Source organism: Annulohypoxylon maeteangense (genome assembly GCF_022496945.1).
Source record: "Annulohypoxylon maeteangense strain CBS 123835 unplaced genomic scaffold GGS22scaffold_12, whole genome shotgun sequence".
Lineage (NCBI taxonomy): Eukaryota > Fungi > Ascomycota > Sordariomycetes > Xylariales > Hypoxylaceae > Annulohypoxylon > Annulohypoxylon maeteangense.
Window position 1 is genome coordinate 750,313 of NW_025953259.1, and position 22,284 is coordinate 772,596.

General features: G+C 44.8%; 4 protein-coding genes across 4 annotated transcripts; 1 reads left to right on the forward strand and 3 right to left on the reverse strand.

Moving 5' to 3' along the window:
* Positions 1-25: 25 nt before the first annotated feature.
* On the forward strand, positions 26-3,442 carry GGS22DRAFT_32539 (uncharacterized protein). Its single transcript, XM_047966815.1, has one exon. It carries the CDS (start codon positions 280-282, stop codon positions 3,133-3,135), a length of 2,856 nt encoding a protein of 951 aa, XP_047817368.1. The 5' UTR covers positions 26-279; the 3' UTR covers positions 3,136-3,442.
* Positions 3,443-3,538: 96 nt separating this feature from the next.
* On the reverse strand, positions 3,539-5,578 carry GGS22DRAFT_167268 (FMN-linked oxidoreductase). The gene is made up of 2 exons (XM_047961963.1): positions 5,322-5,578; positions 3,539-5,250 (listed from the first exon to the last, which is right to left on the reverse strand). The coding sequence occupies exons 1-2, from the start codon at positions 5,445-5,447 to the stop codon at positions 3,679-3,681; spliced, it is 1,698 nt and encodes a 565-aa protein (XP_047817369.1). The 5' UTR covers positions 5,448-5,578; the 3' UTR covers positions 3,539-3,678.
* Positions 5,579-7,438: 1,860 nt separating this feature from the next.
* Positions 7,439-10,184, reverse strand: GGS22DRAFT_190194 (uncharacterized protein; the record flags this gene model as incomplete). The annotated part of the gene is made up of 4 exons (XM_047964947.1): positions 7,439-7,486; positions 7,549-7,946; positions 7,999-8,998; positions 9,111-10,184. The coding sequence occupies 4 exons, from the start codon at positions 10,182-10,184 to the stop codon at positions 7,439-7,441; spliced, it is 2,520 nt and encodes an 839-aa protein (XP_047817370.1).
* Positions 10,185-20,067: 9,883 nt separating this feature from the next.
* On the reverse strand, positions 20,068-20,672 carry GGS22DRAFT_32585 (uncharacterized protein). Its single transcript, XM_047966816.1, has one exon. It carries the CDS (start codon positions 20,525-20,527, stop codon positions 20,168-20,170), a length of 360 nt encoding a protein of 119 aa, XP_047817371.1. The 5' UTR covers positions 20,528-20,672; the 3' UTR covers positions 20,068-20,167.
* Positions 20,673-22,284: the final 1,612 nt, after the last annotated feature.

Consider the following 22,284-nt stretch of genomic DNA (forward strand, 5'->3'; position numbering starts at 1 on the left):
CACAGCCTGCCTTAACAGTCTGCCTAACTGGTGCACAGCCTCTACAGTCTCAACGCTACAGCAACACTGTAGCAACGCTGTAGCAACGCTGTAGGCTGAGTTCCCGTGGCATCATCCAATGGATGACCATAGCCGTACACCACACTTAGTAACACGAGGAAAAACATATATATCGTGCCCAAGTATCCCAATGCCAATATCTTCCCCAATCCCAATTTCTTCGTTTTCTAGAGGATCAACAAAACCTTAGCTTGAAATCATCATGGAGCTCTAGTCTAGATGTCTAGACAAGGAAGCTCTTCGTTTTATTTCCAATATATTGATGGCAATAGCCGGGTTCACAATGGCAATACATATACCCGGCCAGCTACAGAGCATAATCGTTCTTCAGAAACAGATCAAGAACGCCTCTTCAAAACACTGCCATTTGACCAGGCCCATAATCGCCGACAAAATCTTCGAGAACCCAACCCAAATACTTGCGATTGGATCCGACACACCACCCAATACCGGGATTGGGTTGATTCAGAAAAGTTCTGTGACCATCATGGGCTCTTTTGGATTAAAGGAAAACCAGGCACTGGGAAATCGATACTCATGAAATATCTACTTACAGTATCTACAAACGCAATACCCGAAGCGGAGATAGTCTCTTTCTTCTTCAATGCACGAGGACACGAACTCGAACGGACGATACTTGGGCTATACCGTAGCCTATTATGGCAACTTATGACCATGTTTCCGAATCTCAAAAATGTCTTCACCGAACTCGACTTTATAGATCCTAGACCGATCGAACAGCATGGCTGGCAAATACAAAGCCTCAAGAATTTGCTCTCGCGTGTCGTTAGCAAGCTTAGAACTTGCCAAATCGTTTTCTACATCGACGCCCTAGACGAATGTCCTGAAAACCAAGCACGAGACATGGTCTCGTTCTTTCAAGAAATCGGCGATATAGCCCTGGAGCGAGGTAGCCACCTATATTTTTGTTTCTCAAGCCGACATTATCCGAACATATCAGCCAGGAAATATATCCCGATGAGCATTGAAAACGAAATTGGCCATAACCTTGATCTTGAGCGCTACATCGACTCAATGCTTACGATTGATTCGTCTGGACCTGTGTCATATATAAAACGTCGAATCCTTCAAAAAGCCTCAGGGGTCTTCCTATGGGTTGCCCTAGTTATTCCAATGTTGAATAAAGCTTTCGATTGCGGCAAGATAGATGCTCTAGGTCAGCAGCTCGAAAGATTGCCATCCGAACTCAGCCTTCTATTCAAGGACATGTTAATACGGGACCTGGAAGATCAAGACGCAATGCTTCTTTGTTTTCAATTACTTTTATTCACACGCCGCCAACTAAGCTTAGAGGAGCTGTATTTTGCTATCAATGCTGGACTCGACCATCCACTCGCATGGGGTAACCACGTGTCAGATGAGGATATGTATCGCTATATTCTCAGTTCATCAAAAGGTCTTGTGGAGAAGGTGCATAGTCGAGATCGTAAATGCTACGTGCAATTCATACACGAATCTGTTCGGGATTTTCTGCTTCGCGGAGACGAACTTCAAATTCTACGGCCCCACCTAGAGGGCAACTTCGTAGGCAGGAGTCAGGACGTTGTAAAACAGACCTGTCTCAAGCAGATACGATATCTACTACAATTTGTCGACGGGGACGATATCTTCAGCGAAAGCCGTTGCGAACATAAGTTGGCTACTCAGTCGGAAGCAGAACACTACCGTGATACCATGAACAAGACACATCCATTCTTGGAATATGCCGTTAGAAACGTGTTATTTCACTCCGACTTGGCTCAGCATTTTGGTGTGCAACAATCCGATTGGGTTCGACAATTCCCATTGCGACCTTGGTCTATCCTTCATGATATATATTGTACACGCTTCGGTAGGATGCGCTCCAAGGATACGAAGGGTAGCGAGATCTTGTATACACCCGATATAAATATGTTATATGTTCTCGCGCATCAAAACCTAGTCAATCTTCTCCAACAATCCCCAGATAGACTAAACCATATGGATATCAAAGGGGGTTGGTATGGTACACCTCTGGTTGCAGCCATTGCACGTGGTTGCCGGGAAGCAGCTCGAGATCTCGGTTTGCAGGCTTTCTTAGACAAGGGTCTCGGGATTTCACACGACAAGGAAGAGGAAGAATATTTTTCAAATTTAGATGGAATCAATTTTCGTCCATACGATAGTCAATTTATTTGTCTATTACGCCTTGGCTGTACAACAGCGATGGAAGCAATGTGGCTACAGGGAGAAAACATTGAAAGATCAGATAGTAATGGGCGTACGCCGCTGTACTATGCTATCTCAAATCGGTCTATAAAAGGGGTCAGGTGGCTCTTTTCGCATGGATATCTCGATCCGAATGTCCTTGTCAAAGATGATATGACGGCATTGATATACATGTGCCGCTATTTCGAAGACAGAAAAGGAGAAATCGATATTTTTCGCTTTTTCCTTGAGAATCCGAGGGTTCAAGTCGATTTACCGGATAAAAGCGGCAGGACACCCTTTTCTCATGCAGTGGGTAATGGGGCATTGCGAATTGCCCAAGTGCTCTATAACACCGGCTTAGTAAACCTCAATTCTAGATGTCATCAAGGACAATCTCCTCTTCACTACGCAATAGAGCCTTTTCGGTACTACATCCAAACCCCCATGGCTTGGCTTCTTCCTTTAGCTACTGTCAAACCCGATCTCAAAGATTACCAAGGTAGAACACCTCTATCCCACGCCGCCCACAGAGGTATACATGATTGCGTCGCAGTCTTGCTTACGTCAAAAGGCGTAGATGTGGAAAGCAAAGACAAGGAGGGACAGACTCCATTATATTGGGCAATAAGGGCGTTTGAAACACTCAATCATATACATAGTAAACTACGAATTGTCACCGATCTACTACGAACAAATCAAGTCAACGTCGACTCAAAGGCTAGGAATGGGTTGACACCCTTGACTCTCGCGAAGACACTATCATCCACCAATGACATTCTGGTTAATTGCATTGGGCTCATGGAGCGGTACAAGCGCGGTGAGAGAATGCCTATGACTTTAAAGATTGTCCTTGCGTTAGAGGCAAATCCTCAAGGATACACATAGTGAGGTTAGAAGATAGCAAAAGATACCCCAGTTCGGGATTGCTTCAAAAGTCAGGCAAGGGATTTTTGGGGAAGGCAACTCATGACAATTGGACTAAATGCATATTCTGTATATTGAAAGGTTGAGTTATTACCTACCCAGTTGCCTGTAGGCAAGAAGGAAGCGGAGGTTACGTATACCACCTTTGATACACAGTGTACCTAGATTCCTAATGATTTCATATTTTGATAATCACATACTTAGTAAACCTCTACAAAGAGTGATAGGATGAGATGACTTCTAAAAAGAATTGAACTTATTCAATGAAGTCGGAGTTAGATACCTATGACAGAAGATGAAGAGAATAACCTCGTGAATTTCGAATGCCAGAGAACAAGATGGATGATGGATGACAGGACGAATATATGCGAAGATGATTCGTATTTAAGGAGTAGTAGACTATCTAGTGAGCTAGATTAGACCAGCCAAGTATTTCAACACACCTAACTAGTACCCAGTCGTCCATTCAACTAATATCCATGGTATCTCACCCTCTACCTCCCCTCACCCACAAACCAACTCATCAGCCGGCCTCTTCGCATCCAAAGAAGGTTCCTTAACACCATCCACACAATCCGACACCGGTAATTCCCCTTCGACACCCCTATCCACCCCTCCCTCGGCCGCCTCACCCTCACCCGTAGCCATCGCCGCTAGCTCCCGTTTCTTCTTCTCCTTCTTACTCAAACTAATACTCCCATTCGCCAAAGCCTCTTTCGGCAACGGCCTCACAATCGGCTGCGCAACCCACCACGGCCTCTTACACTTCCTCACCGTCGCAACCGAGCTCTCCAGATCATCCTCATCATCCCCATTTTCCCCCTCCACCGCAGACCCCTTATCCAGACCCGCCTTCAGATCCGTCTGCGCTTCCTCAACGCTCTTCCCCCCCGTCCTCTCATACTCGACCAACCCCTCAGCAACCCTGCGCTCCACCATCTCCAAGACATTTTCTATCGCGGGGATATCGCCAACGTAGCATCTAGCGAGCGCGTCCCGGATATCGGTGTGTACGGAGATGAAGTGCCGCAGGAGATGGAACAGGTGGGGCCGGATGGCGATAAGGTTCGGCGAGGTGCACCTCTCGCTCTTTCCTGCGCCGCCGTCCTTCTTCCGCTTCTTGCGCGCCGGGCCTTCCTCGTCTTGTTCCGCGTCTCTCGCCTTCCCTTCCGCGATCCAGGTCTCGTCGTCTCCGATGACGAATAGCGGTCTTCGCGTCGGTGGCTCGCGTTGGAGAACGTGTTTATGTATGATGTCCATGTAACGCCTGAACACGCCGTCGACTCGATATCCGCCCTTGCCGTCTTTGCCTCGCCAGTATTCCCGTCCTTCTTCTCCTGGCGCGGGTACTTGCGCGAAGATGGCAGGGTCGCTGAGGTTGCCTTCTGCGCTCATTACAGCGTCAGCGCCCGTGATTTCGAGACATCGCTCTAAATCACCGTGTTGAAGTATATTTCCATTGGCGAAAATAACTGTCTCCTTAGGTAGATTATCCCGTAAGTAGCGCAGGTATTCCCAATCTGCGACTCCCGTCAAATGCCCCTTTTGATCCCGCCTCCGTCCGTGCACGGTAATAATACTTGCGCCGGCGTCCAGCACATTCTTAGCATAAGCTAGGGTATCCTCTTTGTTCTCTAATATACGAATCTTGGCCGTGATAGGTATGGGAAGTTTCTTGTGAAGGGTGTTGATCAATTTGTAGATGAGTTCTTGGTTCTCTTGTAGGAATGCGCCGTAATGGCCTTTGCGCGCAATGCCCTGTGGACAGCCTAGGTTCAGGTCCACAGCGTCGCAAAAAGGTGCGACTTGGGTTGCTGCGCCAAGTAGATGCTCGGGGTCATTGGCGCAGAATTGTACAAATAAAGGGCGATCAAATGCTGGGTTACCGTCGAGGAATGGTACCGACTGGGGAGGTTGTTCGGGGTCTGTGGGTGTGGAAGGTTGAGTAGCTTCGAAATGCGTATCTCTATACTTGGGCGCCTCTTCGAATAATCGTGCATGAAACATGGGCGTATAAGCTAAGACTTTCGAATTCTCGGCTGGTGTGAGGAACGATCTGGTGAGCATACGCCAAGCCTAATAATATTGAAAGAGAGTTAGTATTGAATGCTCTAAAGTGATACGAGTTATCTTTAAAGAAGACATACGAACTCGGACTGGTCGACCATCGGCGCAAGCACAAACTTGGGACTGCCAATGCTTTCATAGAAAGCCCGCCCATGTAACTTGGTCTTGGCCGTGGCCGTCTCTCCATTCGTCGTGCTGGAAGCCATTGCGACGTATTTTCTAGCTAGCAATTTCCAGCCGGAGCCGGGAATCTTCCAGCGTGAACCTAGCCTTCTTCCAAGCTCCAGGATGGCGATTTCGTAGTCTTGCGGTTGAAAGGTCTCATAAGAAAGTTCTTATGACAATTGGTTTCCTAAGAAAATCCACAAGTAGTATTCTTATCGATAAACGTATCAGCAATTTCTTATCGGATTAAATCCGATATCTCCGTGTCAATACAGGTATATTGATTATCTAATCGCAACTCCTTATTTTAATGAGTTAGGGATGGAAATATTACGGAATATTGTTCTTCATTGATTAGGACGAATGCTGTTAAGCACTATCAACTATAGGTCAGCTTATTCTGGCGTTCCAAGAACGTTGGTGCACGAGAATTCCAGCATTAGAACCCCGTAACACCTCATTCAACCTGACCAATGAGCTAACGCACCTTAAGGTACCTATCGAAGTGGAATTCGATTCCGCAGACTTAAAATATATCTAATACATTGATAGAATAATATTAGGGAACAGGCAATCCAATGCGTATATATTTACAAAGAAATGTCTAACGATAGGAAACGGTACCTATTTAGGAAATGTCAATTAAAAAGCTATCATCTAGCGGGCATTGTAGTAAAAGTGGTGAGGCCGAAGGGTATCACATGACCGACGAACGACCCGGACATCCAGAGGGGGTTGGACAAGCCGCCAATAAGGTTAATAAGGAAGCTAGCCTCTCATTTGGTATAGCAAGAATCCGATCATTTTATTTTATTTACCAACATTTGCCATGCGGCGGCTAACATCTCGTATTAATCGAGCAAGTACTTATACATACAAAAGAGCGATCATGCTGGACTGTTGTGACCTCTTGGCAACCCATCTAATCCCTCCACGGTTAGACTGAAACCCTCACTAGGGAGAACCCTTGAGAACGCAATCGTCACGATGCTACGTACAAACAGGGTCTTGCAGACGAATTCACCCGATTTTTTTTTTCCTTTACCGATTCGCCTCCGTACCAGAGAAAGGAAAGGTGTACATGAGGAAATAGGTAGGATAGGAAACAACACATAGTAATGACTCGAAATTAATATTGATATTCACTCTTTATCCGCCTGAAATACGTGGTGTGCTCAAATCTTTCACTAATTGTACATTACTTCCATCCCTAGGAGCAAACGTTATCATGGTCTCGAGGTCGTGAACAAAAAGACAAAATGTATTGTTCCTCTCTTGCTCGAATTTCAAATGCTAACTCCCTTCATTTCCCTTGTCTAGAAATTAGGATGATGCAACACCCTGTAGATACATACATCTATGCTTGGTTCCAAAATGTTGGCCTTGCTCAGTTGCATCGTCGAGGGCGAGGTAGAACTTAATGTGATAGATACGTGCGTAGGCAAGGGGGTAGATGAAGATGCCGTTTTATTTTCAATACTCCACCAACAGGATTGAAATCATACTCTCGGCCAGTTCGGTCTTTTAATCCCCACGTGCAAGCCTCAAGGCTATGTACTCCCCTCCCCATTCCGAGAAACGGGCCGGGTTATAACTAGGTCAATACCTGCACCTAGTTCAAACTTCCCCCCCTCCACGATAGGCCGGACGGTGCGCTATCATACATGATACACCAGGTGCGTGACTCTGAACAAGAGTACAAGCCATGACTTGTTCCAGAATGGAATAGCAACGGACCTCTGAAGGTTGCCTCTCGCAAAGATACTCTAACAAGTTTGGTGTCCTTAGTAGTCATCGGGTCCCCGCTGTTACTAGTGGTGATCCATTCGATATTATAGTAACAGGTATGTTTTTGTGCTCGGAAAATAGCAAGATAATGTAAATTCGAAAACGCCATGACACCTTACTATGCTGACCCTGTGCAAACGCCGTGGACTTTAACAGTGTCAAATACATGATCGCGGGCCTATAAGCCTTTAATCGAGAACGGAATCATTTTTGCTGATATTTCGTAGTGTGGCGCTTGTCGTCGTTAGAAAAAGTGCGTATAAATCTTGGACGTCTCGTGAACTTCCATTTCCTGAAATGGGGCGTTAGTAAATAGTACGAGTGAAATTGCAATAAGATTTCATCAACACCTACCATTTTGAAACTGTTCAATTCCTCCTTGATTTGTTGGGCAAGCATTGGCGTCAGGCGATTGCAAGTTGCGATATCGCCACGACGGTCATACTCGCCACTCGGCCAGGTGTCGTAGAAGATGAGCCGTGGGCTGAACGTGGCATTTCGCTTGCTACCGCTACCTTGAGGTGTTGTCGGTGCACTCCTAGTGTCTTGACGAAGGCGAAGCGCTGACACGAAATAGTCTTCACTGCCGATAGCAACAGACCCGCTGCGTCTGTGACCCTGTACTTCATCATTCGGGGTGCTCGGAGCGCTGGAACTGGGAGAGTTCGAAACGTTGGGGATTGTCGGAAGATCGAATGTAGGACCTTTAAGCTCAGGTCCCCGGTTTACTGGGCTTGGAGAGTTGCTGCGAGCTAAAAATAGTGTTAGAACTAAATTGGAATTGAATTTCAATGTCAAACTTACTTTTCAAGATACCCTTTCGAATCGTTGCGAGTACCTCAGCTCTCTCCCTTTCACCACCAACTATGCTTTTTCTTGCACCAGAATTATCTGTGCCTGAACTCCCAAGACGATCGGATGATAGGGCATCGACTGTCACATCCACCGAATTATTTTCTAGATGGGGGAAGCCAGTACCACCAGCTTGTTGTGAATGAGGATCGACATTGACGTTGACCCTTTCGCGCTCGGCTTCCACTGTTACCATGGACACTTCGGCCTGAGAAACTTCGGGCAATTTCAAATCCTCAGGCGACCCGATGATGGATTTGGGTCGGAACAATCCAACTAACGACCTACCACCTTTCTTCATCCCACGTCCCATCTTACGGAGCATGATTGATGCAGATGATGCCGTCGAAGAGATCGAAAGGTTATCGGTCGATCCGGAGAATAGCTTAGTGCCAGAATAGATACTGCTTCCGATTCCGCTCTCTTCCTGCTTCTGCGCAATCCGTGCCTGTTCCTCCTCGTAAAGATCCTCAGGTCTGGGATCCTTGTGCAATCTTGAGGTCTCATTTTGCGATATCTTAGCAGCGTCGGAAGTGGTGATGTCTTGGCCGGCAGCCTTCCTAAGTTCAGCTGCGCTGCCGAATGAGAAAGCTCGTCGCAGCCGCGATGTCTTGCTCTTAGACTTTCCTCCCTTCTCATTAATTGCAGCGAGCTGCTTAGCCGCAGGACTATCGGCCATCGAACCAGAAGTCGGCGCCGACGACTTGGCTAGGGGCGGCTCCGATGCATTAGCGGGTGTTCCCGAGTCATCGGACGAAGATCCGGTACCCATGGTTACCGGTTTCGACAAGGGAGATGGATTAATAGTTCGTTTGCCGACATCAGTTGATGAACCGCGAGGCGGGATATTCACCTGCTTTGATTGATCGTGGCCGGTCTTCTTGTCTGCAGAGGTGGAGGTGGAGGCGGGGCTTGCCGTGGGGGCAGATGCACTGGAGTTTCGGTTGGCAGACTGTTATAGCAGGTTCAGTTAGTATATTAGTGAGGCAATACTGTCTCGCCGTCACCTGATTGGGCAATCCATCGGAGACTTTTCCCTAACTCTTCCAGGGGTTAATACGTACCGAAGATGGCCTAGAATTACTGCTCCCGCTCGAAACAAGACTTTCCGAACTGCCATTAATGCGATGCATACTATTCTTTTCGACTGGTCCATTGGTAGAGAGGCCAGAAACAGGTCGAGGTGCAATTTTCTGGCTCTTATCTGAACTACCATGCTTCCTCGACGCGGCTAACGCTTCTAGGCGGAATGATTCTTCCGCTTTCTTGAACTCCTGCGGGGTCGGGGGGTTGGGATAATCGGAAGAATTGATGGAGTGTATGCTACGCCGTCGAAATCTTTTAGCTTCTTCCTCGGTAGGATGCCGATATAGCTGCATGTCATCCACCGCCACTCCAGCCATGGACCCGTAGGCGCTATGCGGCCTACCCACAGATACTACTGAATTCCTAGACATCCCTGCTTTCCGGTCGGGCATAGCTCGAGGATTATAAAGATGAACAACGGTGGCCATGCCGGAACCTGATGGAATTGCTGAACCTTGCGGCTGCTGTGCCTGCATTACGCCAGGCGAAGAGTCTGTGTGTTTCGCAGACGGTCGTCTATATCGTTCCGGTGCTGCTTTTGATGCAGCAACCTGTGCAAATGTTGGTTGGTTAGAAGAAATATTTAACGGTGCAAGCTGAGGCCGAGGTCCAGATGGAGCGGCAACCCGAGAATCATCTTGAGACATCCCATTGGATATTGATGAGTAACTGGTGTTGTTACCCGGTGTGTTGGAATTTACAGGACGGGAACGCGCCGAAGCGTTTGGATCTGTCATCTGCATATTCGGAACACTTGTCGACGAACGGTAGGCTCCGTACTGCTGCCATTGTCCGCCGTTGGCTAGATTTGGCGTAGCTGTGAAGGCATATGGCTGAACCGGTGTGGAGGTGTTGCCACGATATACAGTCTGCCCTCCTCCAACACTATTAGACAGACCATGATAATTGTTCCTTTGCGAATTACCCATGTACGCCGGGTTAGGCTGAGTTCCTGATGGTCCTGGCATCCTTCCCGAAGCTGAGCTTGGTCTAGTCTGAAGCAATGTTACTGTTCCACTTTGCTGAGGATATGTTTGGACCAACGCAGCCATATTCAAAGATTTAGAGCCCGAATGGTCGGATGGGCGGGCTTACGAACGAAGGGATTCGATTCGCTTGTGTAATCTATTGGCTATAGAAGAAGCTTTGAACGAAAGAAGAGGGGTTCCGCGAACGGGGCAGGGTGGATGTCTTTAATAGTTATTGTTAGTGAGTGATCACATAGATGATATTTCGATTAATACGGTGACAAGACCACGATACCCAAATAGATAGATACCGAGTAGGTAGTGTGTATATAATATGAGTAAAGCAAAAAAAAAAAAAAAAAAATGCACACCTTTAGATTACCGACACCCAATAATTAGTACACTTAACAAGGTAGGAATGTCGGTCAAGTAATGACAATGATCCGAATTGGAGATTAAAGATGGTAAGGTTGATGGAAAGTGAGAAGGGCGCCTGCGACCAGGGAGAAAACGAGTGATGGTCTCCAGAGGGAAGTCTACTATTACCGTAGACGACCACGTCGACCTAGATGTGCCGAGTATCTCACGACAGCTGGTCTCGCGGAGAAGGGCCGGATCGGGTTCGATGAATTTTCGGTGCCACGATTGACACGGAGAAGGGATAAACGAAACTCTAGTGGGAGAACATGGGAGAGGCTATCGTATTTGACCCTATCCGTGTTGTTGTCGGCCAAGGAAGAGAATAATCTTTGTTTTTGTGAAGTTTGTTGTTTTTTTAATAGATGCGAAGGCCACTTAATCCGATGGTAATGGACAGCCTGAAACAAAAATCAAATGGAAGATGATTCGGAAGAGACGAAATGAGGGGGAAGAGAATTGGATTGGATTCGAAAAAGGGATGACGGAGGAAAAAACGTTCAGGGACTTGGGGCTAAAGGGGGGAAACCGCGAGAGAGAATCACAACAACAAAACAGAGTGCAATTTCTGAATAACGCTATGTACTAGGTAGTCAAGTAAATAGAGAATATGACTAAGGGGGGGCAGGGAAGAAGGAGAGAGGTGTAAGGGGGGAAAGAGGGTTGATGTTATTCAGAAGTGCATTGGGATGGAGAAGGAAAGAAGTTTGGAAGTTGAGGTTTGAAATTCCATATTCCAATCTTTCAGGCAAGGCAGTGCCAGTTAGTGCTGAAGTTACCTAGCAGATTAGCGTGTATCGTAGCGTTGTTGTAGCGTGGTATCCAATTCTACAGGAACGGTACCTATCTAGGTATTATACCTAGCAGTATGGGATGTACATGCTGTGTTCAGGTGGAGCACAAGTAGAGTGGACCAGAGTAAGACTCCGTGTAATGGCCGTCTACTGGCTGCAGGTGTTAACCAGATAAAGGTAGGTACCTCACTACGTAGCTTGTACGAGGGAAATGACCCACAGTTAAAGAAACTAAGTAAGGTACATAGCTCTTCCCTTGTGAAATATGCTCGGAACTGGAGGAGAGAACAATGGAACATCCTGGTATCTAAGTATTTAGCCCACGATAGTGGATTGGATTAGATACTTTAGAACCCTTGGAAAAACAACAAATCCAACAATTCGTTAACCGACAACTGTAAAACCCATCTCGCCTTTTCAATCACTCCCGTTCTTAGGTGGTTGGACATACATATGCTACCTACATACAGTACATACCTGCTCTGTTATGACACAGATAAACGAATTGCCCGCCTTACGACTACGCGGAATAAGAAAAAAAGAGGAGAGACGAAATTCCATATCGACGAATTGCATCACTTGCATGAATTCCTACCCGTATCACGGTCAATCATACATGTAGATATGGGCTGATGTAGGTGACTTGACTGCATGACAATATTACAGGTCGTTCTAACCATTCTAACACCGCCTATTCAATACAGCGATGTCCCCTATTCAGCAACTTTAGGTACTAAACTAAATACTAAATCTCAGCGCGTTTACCAAAGAAAGGGGGCGCGCTAGCAAGCGTTGAAGGCTCTGCCACCGTCGTTGTTTTTGTTTGCTTTAGCGGGTACGTGTTTTTCTAGGTACTAGGTTGGTAAATAGATACTTATTCGGAAGTCTCGCGACGGCGCTATCTCATATTAAAGGTCTTCCTCCTATATATGCTACTAAACCCTTTTCATCCAAGCCCCGTGTGCCAATTGGCCGGGATTGTTGATGAGACAATGACCATCTATTGGTCTGCGCTCACTGCCCTGTCGCGCTAGACAAGAGCACGACAAGGGGATCGGAGGATGCTTTACAGCATGACGCGGCGGCCACACGGAGTACAGTACAATACATAAATCGATGGAGCCCTTGGAGAATTCGCCGCACACCGTTTCTGCATCCATGGTTCGATTGCCTCGTCAATCCAAGAATTCCCAATTCTCATGCTAGAGAGAGCGATGTCTGCGTGTGGAGAGGCTGGGAGGCCAAGTGGATTCTTTACTAGCGAGCTTCGAGAAGATTTTGATGTTGTACACAACGAGCAAGCAAGCAATCAACATCTGACGAAAAGAGCCGAGCCTCGGTGACCATATATACATACATACAGTACTATGTATGTGTGTATCATAGCCTCAACTCAGGGGAATGACGTGACCGTCATACGTGGAGGCTCTAAAAGTTTACAGATGCGAATTCAGACGACGGGATGACTTCCGTCATACCTTGCTAGCCTACATATATGGCTAAGGGGGTTACATCTTACTTACATATGCACCTGTATACTTAAGCAGCAAGTATCCTTTTTTTTCCCCTCGTCTTTCATGGATAGATATTAGTGAGACGGCAGTCTTCGGAGTCTTCGAAATTTGGGTGCATCGGTGCCAATGCTTCCAGGCTTGCGTTATGCACCGCTTCAAACTGCTTCCAGAAAGAAACCTTAGCAACGGGTAAGCACCGGTTCGGCAACTACATGCATGAATGCACCAACGATGCGTCTAAGCGATCAAGGTATAGCAACGTTGGAAAACACACATACCTAAATAGGCACCTAGGTATTATTAAGATGGTCCTACTGTTCACTGTTCGGGGCTTAAAGTTTGTGTTTTAACATTGATCGGCGGTTAGCAACGCAAGAAGACATATCTTGATAGATCGACTTAAGAGCCCATGTTTTAAGGGTGTCTTGCCCAATGTCATCTGCAGGTACCGTGGTTCGTCCTCTTGTACTGTGAAGAGTGACCAGTGACGGGACCACCGGAGATCATTCATTTCGAGATGTCGAAAAGGGAAGATCCCCCAGCATTGAGAACCAATCCACACTAGCGATCAACACCATCTTTACTTGTTTGAGCCAACGATTAATGATTCTTTGTGTAGATGGAACTACGTGAGAGAACAATGCGTCCGCAACCTAGCATTACCTAGGAAAAGATGAAGTGACATGCTGGGTGACGAGCCATCAAGAAATAAAGAAAGAAAGAAAAAACCGAAACGAATGATGTATGGTTTCAAACTTCCAATTAGCTAGTAAGTACTTAGAGAGTACATACCTCTTACACCTATCATTGCTTGCCTTTCAAGTTTCCGCACAGTAGCCGGAATTTTTAACTACTATACCTACCTACCTATGCAGCAAGCCGACATGCAGACCGGGATTGATACAGGATAGTAGTATTTAAAGCAAGGTAATCCTTGTACAGTGTTTAAAGACATACCTACATACCTACCTAGTAGTATCTAGGCTATGTATATCATTATAACCTTGAAGTATTTATAATAATAGAAATCATCTAAAAAGCAACTTCGTTTCTCTTCATCGATAAGTGTCTAATGTGTCACTCATGTTGTTTTACAATCATCGTTCAATTATCAGTAAGTTACTAGGTAGGTACATAGATTCACCAACAGAGGATCATCAATCTGGGGAGAAGCAGAGACCAACGGTTCTCGGATGTTTTGATAAATCGGTTAGATGCAAAACGGGTCAATTTTACCGTTTTGGTATATTTTAAACGACGATTCAGATCCGTTCTTGGAGATCTCTCCCCCTTTTCCCCACGTCCATCTTATTGCTAGGTGTTATTATTAGAAGGACCCCGTATTGAGCCCCTATTTTTTTCTCTTTGATCTGCATATCCTACTTCGTATGAGTGCTTAATGCAGGTCAATTTTTAAAAGTTTCCATTGGAGTTGATAGCATTATGCCAATTTGTTTCAGCATTTTAAAGAATGATTATGTTAAAAGAAAAAGATGCATACCCGGGTACGGTACTTAAGCAGATATATATCCCATTTACCCAGTTCTATAACTGTAAGTACGTAAGTAAGCTTTTGCTTTTACTAGTTAGGTAGGTACTAATAAAATAATCTTGTTTGTGAGTTCTATGGTTGGCGTCAACGGTCGAGGATGATGTCCTTCCCTGCCTTAATTAGAAGGTCTATGTTCCCAAAAGAGCATTACACATGAATTCCTTGGATATTTCAATTGTAACCTTAGGTTTTGACGTGGAAACGCGATCCAAAATCAGTAAAGCGCCGCCGCTCGTCTAATGCGGAAGGTATCTCTACCTTCTGATATCTCCAGGCTTGGCTATATGCGACAACAGCCGCTACAGGGATGCCATTGAGATTTCCAAGTTTGCGTCCGAATATCTAACAAGGCACTAATCCTCAATGCATTTATTTATATTAAACGCCGCTCGAATATAGAGATAGGATCGTGGTAAAGAACAATGCTTTTCACCCACTGCTTTTCTATCTTCCGATGGCTCTTACAAGACTTCGATCTTCAGTCACCTAGACGATACGACTTCGCTTCGGAGTCTCATAACGTGGGATAAGAATGACTACCTACCCAGGTACGCGAGGACAGGTCTTGGATATGGATGCCAGTTCCCAGCTGGTGCCCTTGTCTAAACAATTCCCACGATACTCACTGCGCAACTAGTTTCTATTGAGTCTGTTCTATGTGACCTCCGAGTCTCACATCAACTTGTTCCCTCCTAGCTCTGATCTTGGACCGTCGCCGTGTGTCAAAAGCCGAGGTAACATTTTAGTGTGGTTATAAGTTACCATAACCATCAGCCTCTCACTTCCAACCAATTACAAATTTGTCACTTAATAGCCAAAGAAAGAACAAAAATTAAAGGGGGGGATTAGACTAACTTAATGAATAATATCTTACTACACATATCTCTACATCTCCGTTACGGGACGTTGCGTATCCGATGCTTTGCATATACCTACTACATGGGTCACAAAAGTATCCTACGTTGTTAACTTATTAACCCATTTGTCTACTTAATTTCATGTTCATGTTCTGTTGTCAAGAGTTAACATGTATCTCAGGATAACTATCACAGCGTACGTCAATCTAAGGTGTCAATGCTGCAGGATTAGAATCCTAGACGAATAGCCTTGGCGATCTCATATGAGGCATGCAGATAGTGTACTCTCCCCTTGACAGTATACATCTATGCGAAATCTCATTGCTGTCGGTATAGCACCCGATCAGCAAACAAGCGCATCCCGCACCCGAAATCTACCGCCCTTTCATTAGCATATCTGGGACGTCTAGTCAAATCGGGTCGAGCTAGGCTACAAAGACATCAATCAACTAGTTTCCAGATCTCACGTCCTACGAAGAGGATTGTGTCTCCAACATCGCAAACCTCATGCAAGACAATCCGTGACGTCTTCCCCCACAGACAGATCAGTTGATCTAGGCAAGCCTGCTACGACGATCTCGTCCCAAGGCTAGGGATCGTGGGTCGTTTTGAAACGTACTTGGTTGACCGCCTGTGTAACTTAGCTAGGGGTTCAAATCCACAGGGTCGAGACCCTCATGGTTAAGCGGGCGTATGTCAGCCACTTGGGCGTCATGTTAAAGTTCCACGAGTGAGGTGTACCGCTCGACACCGGGACTCCGGACCTGAATAAGCTTGTTGCCCCGCGGGTGTCCGCTCCCTACCACCGCATATATATAATCACGACATAACTCATCCGAGTTTCTTCTTTAGACCACGTTTAAAAGTTGCCAATCAGGACTTTCGATCTCGATTACGCCTAATGGCAGTTACCTTTTCATATTTCCACCACTATCGTTCTTGTAGTGACGTATGTAACTCTCGTTAACACGAAAGCTCGAGCTAGTGATCTCGACAGCCACTACATGCAGTATCCAATGGAAATAGCGTCTCTTGATCAGAAGAAATGCTCCGAAGCTCGGGCCCTCGTATCCGGCGCGTCCCGCAGCAATGGGTGCGCTGAGATGCCCCAGCATAGGACATGCGGCTAGCGGCTTCGAGAATAGGTAGCGTTGCTTGCTGCGGGTAAATCGGCAACTTACTGATATCTACTGCCAGTAACCAAAACACGCAGAAATTCGAATGAATCGGAGATAAATATGCGGTAATCACGTACCACCATTTTTAGACTATAGCCATGTAAGATATCGATACACCGAAAACCGGAACACAACATTTGATAGGAGATAGTTTCGATCAATCTCTCGATCAGAGCCCGATGCTTAGGTAGGTAGGTCAGAATGGCAGGTGACTTCTTCGTTCGAGGTTATTACGGAGCAACATTAGCTAGGACGTAATCCCTCTATCAGTCGGTATCACATGAACAAATGACGCGCCCAAGGGAGACGTAATTGTAAAAATATCCACCATGTTCTAGATCCGCAAGCGAGGCGACCAAACCCTAGTCCTATGTAGCCGAGTCGACGACAACTGGAGCGCCACCTATGCACTTCAGAGGTTGGGGAAACGGGAACCGAGTTGTTGGGAAGCAACTAAGTAAGGGCTCTGCGCGGGTAACCGTCGCTAGACTTTATTGCCAAACTGCCGGCTGCATGTTACGCAGGTCGGTATCCGAAGGCTGGATCCAATGCGCTTTTTAAGGGAAATTTATTGGCCAATGCTATTTTCCCAAGCACAAACATTGAGATAAGGTTAATTAGGTATGCTTGTTTTAGGGAGGCTACGATCTTTCTATCTTGTGGACGTCAGTAGCCGCTTCGGCCAAAATCTCTTCTAGGAATCGAGGATAGGTACTTATGTTCTTATGTTTCCCCTAAATATGAATTACGATTCCCTATAGGTACTAAGCTACCGTAACGGCAAAACGGATATTTTTACAATCATTGTTATAAGATAATTATTCTTTTTATAAGAATATTTCCACTAGTCTTAAGTACCTTCCCATACAAATTTGGTGGCAAGGTATATCGAGAGAATTGATCATGTTTAAGAATCATTCTAAAGCCATAAAATACATACAAATAACCTCACTTTTCCTGAAATATTTTAGGAATCATTCTTTTCCATTCAATCATTCCATTAATAATAACTATTCCTTCGACTAATATTAGAATCATTCCTTAGATCGCAATCGAATCAGTAAATAATAAAGAATCATTCTTTACATCGTAATCGAATTCATCAACAACACCTATTCCTTCAAGTATCATTCCTTAGATTACAATCGAATTAATTATGAATAATTATTCCACCCTTTCGTACTTTCCAAAGTTCGAATAACCTCACTTTCTTCTAAAGATTTTATACCTAAGAATCATTCCTTGAACTTCAATCTATTCAATCAGTTCAATTAGTTCAATCAGTTCAATCAGTTCAATCAGTTCAATCAGTTCAATCAGTTCAATCAGTTCAATCAGTTCAATCAGTTCAATCAGTTCAATCACCTACCTACCTTAGTAAATACGTATTCGATATATTCAACCTATTTGATCTATTCAATCTATTTGATCTATTCAATCTATTTGATCTATTCAATCTATTCAATCTATTCAATCTATTCGATCAGTTCAATCACCTACCTTAGTAAATACGTATTCGATCTATTCGATCTATTCAGTCAATTCAGTCAATTCGGTCAGTCAATTTGATCAGTTTGATCAGTTCGATTTATTCGATTTATTCGATCTACCTTGGTAGGTGATTAAAACCTGAATCTCGTACCTGACCTTCCTACCTTTATTTTGGCGATACCCTCATTACTTCTAATACCTGGCAGAATACCTACCGCCTTCGTTACCTTCCCTTCTATTTCGTACCTCTTACCTATCTATTTACCTACCTTCCCTTGCCAATCTTTTTATTTCTTCATCTTTTCATCTTTTTATTTATTCATCTTTCAATCATTCAACCTTACAAAGTATTCAATCAAGCTATCGCGCCATACCAACCCAGGTACGTACATATTATATCAATCTTTTAACCTTTGAATCTACTAATCTAAGTAATAAATATACCAGAATATCAATCGCGCGATCGATAAATTTACCTAAGTAAGTACCTAGGTACGTATTAATCTTGCAATCATTCAATCTACTAATCTACCTACCTAGCAATCAAGCAAGCAAGCAATCTTTGAATCGTTCAATCAAGGTATGTACGTTTCTATCTACGTATATATCTTCCAATCGACTGATCTAATATACTAATAATACACCTACCTAGATACCAATCTTCTGATCTTTCAATCTACCAAGGTACGTTTCAATCTATGAATCTATCAATCAAGCAGTTGACTAATGAAGCAATATACCAGTATACAATCGAATTGAATCGAAGAATCGAACTGAATCGCAGAATCGAACTGAATCGCAGAATCGAACTGAATCGAAGAATCGAAGAATCAAACCTATTATACAACTTCTAAGTTGAATTACAAGGCTTAAATAATAGAACCATTCTATCAGTTATGAATCATTGCTTCCAATTAAATCATTCCTATGCATGTAACAATTAGAATCATTAGATCGACTGTAGAATCATTAAATCGACGATAGAATCATTGTATCGATCGTAGAATTAATGTATCAAGTGTAGAATCATTTCTTCCAATTAAATCATTCCTATGCATGTAAGAGTTTGAAGCTATTTAGAATCATTCTCATAAGTGGGATGTTCCCACTACGGTAGGTAATGGATATCGCTATATATCGAAACATTTACTTAAGATACATCCTACCGCTGAAGTCTAATTATAAAAACTTCTAGGAGAGTGTAACCTGTTCGTGATACAACTAGAGGATCGTGGCGTTTCATCCGTCATCATAAACACAGATCATTGATGGAAATGCTGAAGCCACCGAAAATCCTCTTCACGAAGCCACAATGTCACTATTCGTATGAACTAGAAGTAAAGGACGAAGGATGTTGGCGAATATGCCGTAGAGTAGAAAAAGCGCATCCTACACCACTCATGAAACCCAGAAACAGTAGTTCATCTTTCACTATACATAATTTTACACATTTATACAAGCAAAATCCGTACGAATAGATGATCGTGTCATCTTAATTGTACACAAGATATAAGAAGGATTCGATTGATTGAAAACTATAGTTTCACAGCTTCTACCTCTCCACCACATATGGGATCGACGACTCAGCCCAACGTCAAAATAACTAGCTGTGAAACCATCACATTTCGCTTTGTTGCTTAGTTAGGTATCTTCTTGAGAAGATACGAATTTGACTCAAGCTGGAATATCCCGTTTCGTTTCGGTCGCGAAGTTCGATGGTCCATTTTCCTCGAACATATCCTCTGTATATATACCTACTAGCTAGGTGAGTATAGAGAAATATGACGTAGAGGTTTGTCTTGAGAGGGGGTTATTCCTAAAGTGAATATCGTGGATACCTTACTCTTTAGGAGATTTATCGAGGAAGGCGTTTCGTCCTGTAGAGTTAGATAGACGGGTATGTACTCTAGTTAGTTGCGCCACTCTCCGACGTTCTCGGTAGCCGGGCGAAAGAGTCCGGGATCGGATCGACGAATCTAGCATATGCCTGTCACCGATGCAAAGGAGAAATGACGATAGTAGAATTTGCTTTCGAGCAGATTTTATTCGTATCTCGTTTCTCATCCAATTAAAAGATCAATATGTGAGGTAGGTATAATTCCGATCGTAACTCGTTCCCGCGCAACCCATCCAGTTGCGCGCTCAATTCCCAATTAATTCCAGAGTCGCGTCTGCAGAGAAAAAAAAAACTGTATCAAACAGAAAAACCGCAGACGACGAAAAGCGCGCCCTGTGAAGCCATTCTTAGACTTGACAGGGCGCGCTCAGTTCTTCTTAAAGGCATTCTTGAAAGCCTCGGACCAGCCGCCGAGTAGGTACTGGTCCGTGTGTCGCCCACAGTGGGTGTAGACGTTCACAGTAGGCGAATGCGGCTTCGAAGACTTTTGCGAGTTTTGGTTGTGATGGCCGAATGATTTGCGGTATTCGTCAAATCGACTGGTCCTCGAGGTTTCCTGTGGGCGGTTAGACCCGAGGAGTTGTGTGCGACTAGCAATGCTACCAACCTTGCTATCTTTGTCTGAAAAGGAGGAGTCGAAGCTGCCTTGGCGGCCGTGGGTGGTGTTGGTCTCGCTAGAGGCTCTTATGTTGAGTGGGGTGGGAGGCACACCTCGTGACGAAGGCATATCCAATTGGAGTTGATTGGTGCTTCGATGTCGTGTGTATTGGTAGTGGTAGTGGATAGTGGGGTTGATGAAGTATCTACTTCTAGATACTAGATACCAGATGATGGCAAGCAGAGAGGACTCTGAATGATCTCAATGATATGTCGAGTCTGATTAATAAATATGTGTGTTGTGTGTGATATAGTAAGCTTCAAGCTTGGAGCGCAACTGTTGGCGACAGTTATGATGTAAATCAAAAAGTAGAATGAGTGCCCTCCAGGGTTGCCAATTGCGCACTCCTGGTGCAGTTTATGTATGATGGCTATAAAAGAAACCTAACGGAAAAACGGCTTCGGAAATTGACAAGCTTGGAAAAACTTGTTGCCTGGAAATGGTCTATATATACATGTCTGTTCACTACCTACCCTACCCATACCTACCATACGTATTCTCCTCGACAAGGAGCTTGGCGGCTCAAGTAACGGAACACTTGGGCCGACCTAGGATGGCCGCTGATTAGCATGCTTACGGGGGACCCCGAACTGGGATGGTTGAATGGGTGGATGGGTCTGTGTGAGGCAATTGGTATAGGGTGTTATCTGTCTTCTCCGGCCAATGGGTATTCGGATGAAGGAACACCATACTGCAGGGAGACTACGCAACAGACGGTGTGTGACTGAGGCCAGAAGCACTGCTATTAGTCACCCCGCGAGTGATCTTCTTTTCCTAGTGGAACTCCCTAGTCAGCCCTATTAGAATCGAAGGTGCCGTGACACGCAGCCAAGACCTTTTCATGTATGTATTTCGATCAGTTCGGTAAAGTTATAGGGTTAGTGATCAGTGTTGGGTACGGCGATGATGCGTCCCTGTATGCTCGCTGCCCGAAGAGAATACTCGACTGCAGCCGCTGCAGCTGCTTCTTTGCCTGAAACAACTCTCTACAAAGTAGCGAAGCTGTAGTAGTCCGTAAGAGGTATCTCAAAGGTCTAGACACTGCTATAATACCGAGTAGGCTGGTCACGGGGGACTAGAGAAGAACCGGGAGGAACTAATAAAACAGGTTATGGGAAATGGCGGAGTCACGAATGATTGGAAACTTCCTGATGCCGTTGATGCCATTGGCAAAACCGCGCACCCAGCTTGTTGATTTCGAAGACCGACGGCAGCTCCAGCTACTAGGTACGGATAAACGGCATGTGATTAGATTATTCGGCGGGACGCGAACCATTTCCTTGCCCGGAGCTGTGCCGATATCCAGGAAGAGTGGGGATCATCCTCCATGGATTGGATCGGTGCAGCTGGAAATGTTGCTGCCTGAGGCGAACCGAATCGAGCTGACTCAACTTCGTAATTTCGGAAAATTGAAACATCTCGAGAAAGTTTAGAAATTTTTCTTTCGTTTCTTTCTGAATAATGAAGAAGTGATGAAATCTCAACTTAGGATTCCTGTTAAACTTAGAATTGCATACTGATGATAGTTTTTCGAAATACATCTCCAAAATTGTAAAGAAAAAGGATTCTATTTGTATTGTGTTATTGTTCATGTTAGTGTTCATGTTAGCGTTACACTGTCCACTGTCTTGAGCCGGCATATGAGGCAGGCTAAAGCACGTGCAACGTTTTAATCAAACCCTGTGACTTGACTAAGTAGGATCGATCGTTAAGGCCATTAAGTTGTTGCCTCAGGCAGGAACAAATGATTCAACCCACCAAGCCCGGCGTCGGCAAACAGGCTAAGAGTAAAAAAAAAACATTGGGTCCCTCCACGTACCTGATTG